Here is a 12,154-nt window from a genome sequence, read left to right on the forward strand (position 1 = left end):
TTGCGCAGCTAACCCGTGCGGCACTTAGACAACTTTGCCGAATGTTGCTAAATAAGCCTAGAGCTTCTCGAACTAGAGAAGAGAGCAATTGAGCCAAGGAAGAAACTTGTATTGCACAAAGAGAGATTACAATGCTTGAGTTGCTTACAATGCTTATTGTAGTGTTTGTTGGATGCAAATGCCTAATGCCATCCCATATTTATAGGGGAGGCTTGACAAGCTCTAGAGATTCTAGAGAATTCTACCATGTGCCTAGAATTCTAGATATTTACATGTGCTGGAAATATATGGAGTATTCTAGAATATTTACAAGCTCATTTGTGCTAGAATTGCCTAGAAGTTTCCGGAATTGGGCCAAGCTAGCACTCTTGACCTTGTGTTGGCTCTCTAGCCCGAAATTGTGGGCAATTGGGCTACCGAATTGGGCGGTCCGCAACATAATGCTCGTAAAAACTTGCTAATGAGAAAATAAATTCCTTAGAAATTAAATGTTTCAGCCAACCAAGGAAGCAGCTTTTCATGGACCAACTCAGGCCTGTCGTCATGGGGGCAATGTCCTACTCCATCCAATACAATTAGCTTCACATTTGAGAGTTTAGAAGGCAGAGATGAGAAGTATTTACCAACAGGGCCATCGAGGGGTGTGAATGGATCCTCATCACCCCATAAAACTAGTACAGGTATAGAGATTGATGGCATCAATTGAACTGGGTTTGGCCCTGGTGGGCCTGCTACAATCGAAACAAATGCATCAAGTGCCCCTTCCTCATTGGCAGGCTCTCGCATGAACTGCAGTTTTGAGGTTGATTCATGAATTTTGAGTAGCCATTTTTGTAACAGGTTAAAATGGCATATAAGAGGAGAATATTAATACCTCAACCAGTGTTTCATCCACAGATTCCTTATTTGCATAAATGGACAGTAAAATATTCCTCAGTATTTCCCTACAGCACCAATATATGCACATCATAGAGTTTTTTAATTTTGATTCTAGTGTCTTGGGATAATGAACAATGGACTGAATAGAGAGAAGAGAAAATACCTTTGTTTCACACGCTCAAATATAGCAGAAGCAATTGGCCTTTGCTTCAACAAAAAATCAATGAACCAAAGCAATGGGAACAATAGCTTGATTCTCCAATCATCAACAATTGCCTTGTTGTTCATGCCACCAGCACAATTCAACAGAACAAGCCCTCGAACAAGGGTTTGACTGGATTCTTATGGTAGAAAATATAGCAGGTTTATCGTAAACCATAGATACCAAAAAGGATAATTACGTGCAAGTGTTTCTTTGCAAGCAAGTTGAAGAATATCTGATGTCCAAGGGGAAGTTAAAATAAATATACCTGAGGCAGCAATAACACAAGCTAGGCTTCCAACAGAGTTACCTATAAGCACAGTTGGCTTCTTAACAACTTCATCCAAGAAATCCAATATTAGCTGTATCAGTGAATCTCACTCAAGTTAGCAAGGAAAATAACTAAAGGTCAAGCGATTGATGACAAAAGATCCAACTTCTGGCTAGGGAACATTGCATACCTGAGCCCATCCCTCCATGGTATATGAATAACCAGCTGGCTTATCTAAAGCACCAAATCCAAGAAGGTCAATTGCATAAACCGTGTAGCTCTTTGCCAGGGTGCCAATATTCCTGAAATTACCTCAGAGATGACAAGAAAAATATCAATTCCTCACATTATTTAATAGGATAAAGGAATGGTGCACAAGCAAATTTTCATTCCCCTTTTCAACGGAGCAGTAAAATGAATACTTTTTCACTAGATTAAGAATCGGAAAATGGAAGAAGCCTATATCCATAAAAGGGTAATATGAAATGGAACCCTGAAACTCAGATCACCGGTTTGTCATCATCTAGGTGCAAGGAATAGAACTAGGTGTTAATGCCAATGCACCAGGAGATAACGAATAGATTTACCTTCATTATTCTTTTGCTTCATTCATCTTAATTAATTATTAGAAGTATAACACATATAAATGCATCCCTGAACTTCATAATACATAACAGAGTCAGAGATATTACATACATAAGGGAAAGACATGCTCCATACCAAAAAAAAAATATAGTCGAAAATGCCCAGAACGTAATTTGAATTGAACTCACAATAAAGGAGCAACGTTTTTATGCACCCAATAATTAACCCGCTACACAATTCACAACAAGAAAGAGCAATATTATCTCGCTAACCTGCGCCAGTGAGGAATGGAGGCACCAAAGCCATGGACAAGGAGTAGAGGAGGAGAATTGGGATGTGAATTTGGAGTTGATGAAACCAAGTAATTGATGGAGTACTGACCCTTCCATTTCCACATTTTGCAACTCTCCCTTATCTCATTAACCTCCAATTCCAGTGCAGCAGAAGCAGAATCCCCTCCACTGCTACTGTTAGTATAACTGATAGTAACATTTTGTCTCTTCTTCTTCTCCTTATTCCTCTGCTGGAACTGCAACTGAAACTGCCAACTCTTATTGCTCAATAGGGGCAAGCGCAGGCCTTTTAGATCTCCATTTCCATTTCCAATCCTGAATGTTGTTATTGGAATAATGAAAGAGGGAGCCCGAGCCCTTACCATCCACACGCTCATTCTTTTCTTGCTTTTTCAATTGAATATTTTCTGTGGCCTGGCTTGGCCTGCTCCTCCCCTGCTTCCACTATTATATGAAAATTTTACTGAAGCCCTTACCATCCACACGCTCATTCTTTTCTTGCTTTTTCAATTGAATATTTTCTGTGGCCTGGCTTGGCCTGCTCCTCCCCTGCTTCCACTATTATATGAAAATTTTACTGATACTCCGGGTGATTGGTATTTCCGTCCAATAATTTTTGCAAACTCATCCCATTTTTTAAAAAATAATTATAAAACATACATGCTATGCTTAAAAATTTTCAAACAAAGAAGAACTTTGTAGAAGTAATTAACTAAATTTATTTTAGTTTACTTTCTCCTGATTTAGATTATTTTATTATATTTGGTTACAAAGATTGCTTTGTCATAAATTTAAATTGATTATTTTACCCTTATAAGGTAAAACTATTAAGAATTTACTTTAACTTTAATATTTTTCTAATTTTGTACCAAACTCATTGTTTCTAATACTATTTTATTAGTATGAGTTTTAATCTTTACTTAAACTAAAATAGTATCTTTAGGGCATGATACTCGTGTAAATTATTGGGATGTCAATTTTATGTAATTTACCCATAAAAGTAAAGAAAAAACAATTAAATTTTATTTAAAAATATTAGATTATAAGCTAGATACATAAATTATTAGATACAATAACTCATGTTTATTATGGTAATTTAGTCGCTATATATCATAATAATAAATTTCTAAAATAAAACTTGTTTTAAAGTTTATGATTAAAGATGGTCAAAAAACCCAAGAAAAAAATCAATAGAAGGATTTAACTGATTAACTATACAAAATTTTTATTAATTTGTATTTTTTAAAAAAATATTGTGAATTCATTGCAATTAGTTTCTAGAAGTAGGGTGGATTTACAAAATAGTGGGGTGCAAATACCCTTACCCAAATACTCCATAAAAAGTAAAACTATTACCTTTTTTGATGTACTTCTCTTGAATTTTTTATTTCTAAGGATAAAGTTTAATTCATTCCCAAATAAAATGATAATCTCTAATTTGCTCTCAATGTAAACTGTTGAGAATCAAATAAAACGGCATTGAATGAAGCTTTCAAAGACAGAATCTACACTTGTCAAAGGAGTAATCTGCACTTGTCAAAGACAAGATCCGCGCCGAACGGATTGACACATTTCCTTCCGTATTCACATATGTAATCTTTGAAAAAATGTAGCCTCTGCATCTATAAATAACTCTCAATGTATAATGCTTTATTTAAGAAATGAAAACACGTTTCTTCATGGTATCAGAGCCATGAATACGCTCAAGTTTCTTCAAGTTCCGCTGCTCTGTTTGTAACAAAAACAGAGGAAACCAAATTCCTCCCACAACCATTTTTCCCACCATTTTCTTTCTTAAACCCATTCCTACCATTACAGATATCCATGCCGATCAAGAAACAAGCCACCCATACGTAAAAAACTTGAGTTTACAAATTTATCAACAATCCCATCAATTTTCCGAGAGTGTTTTCCTCAAAAACCAAGAGCACCATCACAATTCTCAGTTTTCAGTGAGGAAACTGTAAAAATTTCGCATTTAAACACATTCCCACGCGCTCCCACGCGCCACCCGAAGCCACGGCCAGTCAACCACGCGCCACTGTCATCATTCACGCGCTCTCACGCGCTCCAGAGGTTGAAGAAGACGTCAGCCGACATGTCGTTTTTATCTCAGAAGTGCAGCAGTCAAAAAACGACGTGTCGTTTTTTGTTATATTAAAACCGACATGTCGTTTTTATATTAGAGATAAAACGACGTGACGCTTAGTCTCCAGAAATGCAGCAGGATTAAAACGACATGTCGTTTATATTCCACCATAACCGACATGTCGGTTTGGCAAGCAGTAGTCAAACGACCTGTCGTTTTGTTACCTAAAAAGGTTATTTTTTTTCTTCTTTCAATCTAGACGGAAAAAAAAAAAAACAAATAAAAAAACAAAAAAAAAAGAAAAAAAAAGAGAAAAAAAGAAAAGGAAAAAAAACAAAAAAAATGGAGAAAACTCCAACTGAATCTAGTCCTGTTGTCATTCAATTTGTTCAATCTGATGGAGTATTTAATGCTGGAATTATCCTCACTGAGACAAACTACGATGTTTGGTCTCAAATAATGGAGATGCATCTTGCAGAAAGAGAAAAACTCTCATATATTCGTAGCAGCACAAAGCCATTTGAGGAATCTTCAAAGGAATATGAGAAATGGTATAGTGAGAACCAAAAAGTAAAAAGATGGTTACTCATATCCATGTCTCCGGAGATCATGAAGCGATATTTACGAATTCCTACAGCCTACGAAATCTGGGATGCATTATCAAAAGCCTTCTATGATGGAAGCGATGAATTACAAGTTTTCACTCTAAACCAGAAGGCATTCTCTACCAAGCAAAATGGACAACCACTCTCTAAATTCTATGGAGAATTGGTTGAAATATTTCGAGAACTTGATCACCGAGATAAAGTGGTCATGAAGGATCCAGAAGATGTTGTAATATACAGAAGGTCTGTTGAAAGATTAAGAGTGCACATTTTTTCTTGCTGGGCTAGATGAAGAATTTGACCAAGTTCGTGGAGAAATTCTACGAAAAGACATTATCCCAGACTTAGAAGAATGTTATTCTCTGATCCGAAGAGAAGATATATGGCAAAGCAAACTAAACAAGAAGGTCGACTCAGAAACGTCTGCTATGATAGCACGACAGCAGCCTCAAAGGAAGTTTGTTGACAAGTCATCACTCCATTGCACTCATTGTAGAAAGAAGGGTCATACGAAAGAACAATGTTTTGAAATCATTGGATATCCTGACTGGTGGGATACTCGAAAGAAGAACACCAAGCATGGATCAAAAACTGCAGTAGCTGAATCCACATCCACTACAGATCTTAGAAAAGAATCTTCAGTGCAAATCGCAACCTCTGTCAGTCCAGGTAAGGCCCTTAAAACTCTTACACCTGTTATTAATAGTACATGGATAATTGATTCTGGGGCAACTGATCATATGACTTTTGATTCTCGACAAGTTTCTCAATTGAAACCATCTTCACAAAAACATATTTCCACTGCAAATGGAACCACAACCTCAGTTATTGGGGAAGGATCTTTACGACTCACAAATGAATTAAATTTAGACACTGTGTTAATTGTTCCATCTTTAGATTATAATCTTTTATCTGTGTCTCAATTAACCACTTACTTATCATGTGTTGTAATTTTTTGGCCTGATCATTGTGTGTTTAAGGACATCCAAACGAAGCAAACGATTGGTTATGGTATTAGACGAGGCAACTTGTACTACTTGGAGATGTCATCAACAAACACTGGAAAGCTAAGCCCCGCACTAGTCGCAGATAGTTCCATAAAAAAAGGGAAATCAGAAATTTGGTTATGGCATAGACGTTTAGGGCATGTGTCATTTGGTTACTTAAAAAATTATTTCCTAGTTTGTTTCTGAAATTTGATGTTTGTAACTTTAAATGTGATGTTTGTGAACTTTCAAAAAGCCATCGAACTACTTTTCCATTGTCCTTAAATAAAAATCCAGTTCCTTTTATAGTAGTACATTCTGATGTATGGGGGCCATCTAAAGTTTCTACAATTGGAGGTGCTCGTTGGTTTGTTACATTTATTGATGATTGTAGCAGAATGACATGGATTTTTCTGATGAAATCGAAAGACGAAGTAAACTCTTTATTTCAAAGATTTCATAAGATGGTGACAACTCAATTTCAGACACAAATTCGAGTTCTACATACTGATAATAGAGGCGAGTATATGAGCACAGTAATTCAACAGTTTCTGAAATCACAAGGATCTGTCCATCAAACCACTTGTGTGGGGACACCCCAACAAAATGGCGTTGCTGAACGAAAAAACAGACATTTACTAGAAGTTGTTCGAGCATCACTAATCCAAGCCCACATGCCATTATTTTATTGGGGAGAAGCACTGGCATCCACAGCATACTTGATCAATCGAACACCATCATGCTCCCTTGGATTCCAGACTCCTTTCCAAGTTCTGAATGATGCAATTATGTCACCAAATGTGCCGAATCTGCCCCCACATGTGTTTGGCTGTGTTGCCTTCGTTCATTTGCCGCAACAAGACAAATTATCTCCTCGAGCACTACGTTGTGTGTTTGTAGGGTATGCCTTACATCAAAAGGGATACCGATGCTATCATCCACCATCAAGAAAAATATACATCACCATGGATGTCGTTTTTCATGAAGATATCATGTACTACTTGTCAGAGTCTGAATTTCAGGGGGAGTATAATGAAAAGGAAATTCATACTCTTACATATCTTCCACCTGAAGAAAGTCAATCTTCCATTGAGATAGTAAACCTTCAAGATACTGGAAAAGCAAATGGTGATGATTCGCAGGCTGAGATATGTGAAGACACATTTGGGGAGCACAATAACTCAGACACAACTGCAATCGAGAATGAGTCACATGAAGAAATACCTAACCAATCGTCTGCAGAGGATGTTCCTACCACAAGTCCAATCAGAAGAATTCTTCCCCAACGTCAAAATAGAGGTATCCCTAAACCCACATATGAGCCTGACTTCTCTAGTAGAGTCAAATACCCTATGAGTCATTTTGTGTCTAACCATCGCTTGTCAGAATCAAATCAGTCATTTGTGAATCAATTATCTGCTGTATCTATTCCTAACAGTGTGCAGGAAGCTTTAAAAGATCCAAAGTGGAAAGCGGCTATGAATGATGAAATGAGATCTCTTCAGAAAAATCAAACATGGGAACTAGTTGATCTTCCACCAGGAAAGAAACCAGTGGGTTGTCGATGGATCTACACTATAAAATACAAAGCAGATTGCTCTATTGAATGATACAAAGCAAGACTCGTAGCTAAGGGTTACACCCAAACCTACGGGATTGATTATACTGATACATTTGCACCGGTAGCAAAAATTAATACTATTCGTATCTTATTATCATTAGCAGTCAACTTGGATTGGCCAGTGCAACAGTTCGATGTAAAGAATGCTTTCCTCCATGGAGACCTGTTTGAAGAAATTTATATGGATCTGCCACCAGGATGCAGTGGACCAGAATGACTCAATCAGAAAGTATGCAAATTGAAGAAATCATTGTATGGGTTGAAGCAATCCCCAAGAGCATGGTTCGGGAAATTCACAAAGGCTATGGTTCGTTTTGGGTATAACCAAAGCAATTCAGATCATACCTTATTCATTAAAAAACGACAAGGTAAAATCACTGCCCTTATTGTCTATGTGGATGATATGGTAGTTACAGGCAACGACGAGGAAGAAACAGAGGCTCTTCAGAAGTACTTGTCAAGAGAGTTTGAGATGAAGGATTTAGGTGCCTTAAAATATTTTCTTGGAATTGAGGTTTCTCGATCTAAGGGAGGAATCTTTCTGTCTCAAAGGAAATATGCCTTAGATCTATTACACGAAACGGGAATGACAGCTTGTCAGCCTATTGACACCCCAATAGAAGAAGGACTGAAGTTTTGTATTACTTCAGACCAAGTTCCAGTAGACAAATGAAGATATCAAAGGCTGATTGGAAGATTGATGTACTTGTCCCACACAAGGCCAGATCTTGCTTATGCATTGAGTGTTGTAAGCCAGTTTATGCATAATCCCGGAGAACAACACATGAAAGCAGTAATGCGGATCCTGAGGTACCTGAAGACAAATCCAGGAAAAGGAATCTTATTTTCCAAAAATGAAGATTACAGCAACATAGAAGTTTATACTGATGCAGATTGGGCCGGGTCAGTTAGTGATAGACGCTCTACTTCAGGATACTTTACCTTTGTGGGAGGAAACCTTGTCACATGGAGAAGCAAGAAACAACATGTCGTTGCCCGTTCGAGCGCTGAAGCAGAATATCGAGGCATGGCCCTTGGGATATGTGAAGGGCTATGGATAAGTTTTATCTTAAACGATTTGGGCTATCCATCACAACAACCAATACAACTATATTGTGACAACAAAGCTGCACGAGATATTGCTCATAACCCAGTTCAACACGATCGAACAAAACATGTGGAGGTAGATAGATTTTTCATCAAGGAGAAATTAGATGGAAAAATCTTAGAACTACCGAAAATTCGATCAGAAGATCAACTTGCAGATATTTTAACGAAGGCCATTTCAAGCAGGGCATTTACAAAATTCCTAGACAAGTTGGGTATGCAAGACATCTATGCACCAGCTTGAGGGGGAGTGTTGAGAATCAAATAAAACGGCATTGAATGAAGCTTTCAAAGACAGAATCTGCACTTGTCAAAGGAGTAATCTGCACTTGTCAAAGACAAGATCCGCGCCGAACGGATTGACACATTTCCTTCCGTATTCACATATGTAATCTTTGAAAAAATGTAGCCTCTGCATCTATAAATAACTCTCAATGTATAATGCTTTATTTAAGAAATGAAAACACGTTTCTTCATAAACCTCAATTTATTCTTCATTTCCGTCCAAAAGATGAGGGGAAATAAGGAATGTGTTGATGTTTTTTTTTTTGTTTTAATCTTCTTAACAATAAATGGGGTAACTTGATATTTTTATATTTTTAGGTGATAAATTAAAGATTTTCATTTTAAATTGGGGCCAAATTAAAATCTATCATATTTCTAAAGGCACCACGTGATTTGGCAAAATAACTATAAAGATATTTTGTTTTTAGAAAATATTACACGTCTCTTTTGAGATACACAAACTCTTTTTTAGCTAAAAGATTGGGATTTGTGTGATTATTTCTGAACCAAAAGGTTTGTGTTTTAAAAAAAATGATTATGTGACTGTATTGCCTAATCGAGAGGGTCATTATTCAAACACCAATCACATTTTTGTTTTAAAACACCCTTTCATTTATTCTTTAAGCTTCTTTTTTTTTCCCAAAAAATGATGAATAGATATTGAAAATTTTGTTTTCATTTTTTATTGAAAAAAATGAAAAACACCAAATATTACTGCTTCCTTGTCCATACTTTTTCGTCCTATATTACCTTAATTTTATATCGTTTTCTCTATTTCTATTTTTATAGTCCAATTCTGAAAATACACTATTAGACACATTTTTAAATTGAAAAAAACCAAACATAGTGCATCATTTTCATTATAAGCATTAACACCTGACGTACACATTCTCCAAATGGGATTAATGGAAAAAAAATGGTGACTCCTTCACAAATGAAGTTGTACAATTAGTTTGAATTGAGTCGATACAGAGACGTCTCCATTGCGTCATCCATTTAACTGTCTTGTGCAACCTTATTTGTACAAGTAGGATTCCTCATTGGCCAAGTATATGCATAGTTGCTGGTTTATTAACCCCAAAACACCCTCCACTTAATTCAAGGTCTTAAAGAGAAGTCCAATCTTACAGGTTCGTTAACATTTTAAAGGTAAGTTTTATCTTGTAACATTCACACAAAATTTATAATCAACTGGGGCGGAAATTTTGAAAATACTATGATTAGCACAAGCATTTCAACAATAAAGGATGTAATAAAAGCTCATTAAGTTTAAACTTGAAAGGAAAATTAGGGCAAGGTCATTTCTTTAAAAAGAATAAGGCAAGATGATGCACGGCATGAAATACCTGCGACCAAGCCTCAAAAGATTCATCAAGCCCAGTATTTTGCTTGCCCTCGGCATAATTACACTTGGCTTCCCAAACAAATTATTGCTGGAGCTCGGACAATGGAAGTATTCAATTTAACTACATAAATATCAGCCGGAGCATAATTACACTTGGCTCCCTAACGAATAATGCTCGAGCTCGGACAGAGGGCAGGAAGAATTAACTACAAAACCACCAGATTTATCGTGTTTTTGTCCTGTTAATTAATTGTTTTCAATTAACACGGTAACCCGGCTCGGGTGTTAACTCTGTTTCTGTCAGTGCTCTGTTGAATATTTCTGTTTAAAAATCAGCACTCGCATGTAAGTAGTATGGCAGCAGCAAAATCTCATGTGTAATAATTAGGCTATATTAGTTCTGGGTCCAGGAATCGAGATAATCAGATTTGGTGCAAAAGCTATATGTACCAATTTATGTAGCCATGCATAATATATTCATTTTTTACTTGCAAATTCTTCCTTTTCACAACTTTAGGTACAACTTTTCCTTTCCTTTTGAAGGCCCACTCCACTGGCATAGAGAGTAAAAAGAGTTTCTTATAAATAATTTTAGGAGGATGCTTCTGCCACGACAAGTAATACCATAAACAAATGATTTCACCACATTTCAAGAAAGCATTTAACTTATGCCTCATTTTCATTCTAGAAATTTGCTTGCCATTGGCTGATTGGAAAAAGTGCATTTTAAGTGATAGATCCCTACCTTTAGCACGAATAGGGGTTAAACAAAGTAAATCCCTACCTTTACATATCAAATAAAAGACTTTCATAATGTCTTTTAAAATTTTCATGTTTCAAATGAAGATTGTCCATTAAAAAATTACACACATAATGTATGTAAAGCAATTAAAACAAAAAAAACAAACAAACAATCCAACCATTAATAACATAAAACTTTTGTAATTCTGGTAAAGTGAATGAGAAGCAGAACATACATTTCACGTAATAATGAAGATACTGTTGTGCGCGGAATGCGGAATCAAGCACACCAAATAATTACTGAAAAATAAAGGACACAAGAATTTACGTGGCTCGGTAATTAAACCTACATCCACGGAGGCAAGAAAGAATAATTGTTTATTTAACAATTAATAGAGTACAATATTTGAGTAACGAATCTCACTTCCCAGAAACCCAAATATACCCAGTACTCTCACACTCTGCAGGAAAGATAAATTCCCCAGACACACTTCTCTCACTTCTCTCAAAAGCTTAGAAACTTATAAGCTTAACAATTTTGGGATGATATCAAATGAATGAAATCCTTAGCTATTTATAGGAGAAATGAATTACTATGCAAAGAATAAAATAATAATAATATATTTTTAATTATTATTATTTTTCCAAATCCATCCCCTATTCTCTCTTTTCAGCTTAGCAAAATCCAATTTGATTTTGCTTCTCCAAAGCTTGCATGCTAGCTGTTGCAAAGTTGGCTTTGGCTTTTGACTTTTCAACAATTCTCCACCTCGGTGAAAATTTAGCCAAATCTGAGCCGACTACCAACGAACCCTCATCCCCAAAGTGATCCTTCAATAAGGATCCAGAATGGCTGTGTCGATTCGACTGCCTACGTACCCAAGAACATTATTCATAAACAAAGAGCCAAATATGCTTTAAAGCTACTTAAAAATATGCCATCAGGCACTGACGCAGACACTCAACAACAAAAAACAGACTTATTATATTTGTTGCACAAAAGTGAAAAAGCAAATACTCTTACTCAAGTATTATATTTGTTGCGCAAATAAGAAAGAAGATAATAATTTTAAATTAATCAACAGGTTGAATCTTATCGTAATACACACTATCAGCTATGAATTAGCATACCTTAGAAGTCTTGA

The 12,154-nt window shown here is 36.2% G+C and overlaps 1 protein-coding gene across 1 annotated transcript; it reads right to left on the reverse strand.

Moving 5' to 3' along the window:
* Positions 1-477: 477 nt before the first annotated feature.
* LOC18048488 (pheophytinase, chloroplastic) lies at positions 478-2,595 on the reverse strand. The gene is made up of 6 exons (XM_024187208.1): positions 2,210-2,595; positions 1,543-1,654; positions 1,281-1,443; positions 1,043-1,220; positions 875-944; positions 478-789 (listed from the first exon to the last, which is right to left on the reverse strand). Exons 1-6 carry the CDS (start codon positions 2,593-2,595, stop codon positions 478-480), a joined length of 1,221 nt encoding a protein of 406 aa, XP_024042976.1.
* Between the last annotated feature and the right edge of the window lie 9,559 nt (positions 2,596-12,154).

Source organism: Citrus clementina, unplaced genomic scaffold (assembly GCF_000493195.1).
Source record: "Citrus clementina cultivar Clemenules unplaced genomic scaffold, Citrus_clementina_v1.0 scaffold_3, whole genome shotgun sequence".
In the NCBI taxonomy this organism is placed as follows: domain Eukaryota; kingdom Viridiplantae; phylum Streptophyta; class Magnoliopsida; order Sapindales; family Rutaceae; genus Citrus; species Citrus x clementina.

Coding starts and splice junctions, on each gene's coding strand:
- LOC18048488 (XM_024187208.1), bottom strand. CDS start 2,595: ATGGTAAGGGCTCGGGCTCCCTCTTTCATTATTCCAATAACAACATTC. Junction 1,221..1,280: donor TTGCAAAGAAACACTTGCAC/GTAATTATCCTT, acceptor TTCTACCATAAG/AATCCAGTCAAACCCTTGTT. Junction 790..874: donor TGGATGAAACACTGGTTGAG/GTATTAATATTC, acceptor TCAAAACTGCAG/TTCATGCGAGAGCCTGCCAA.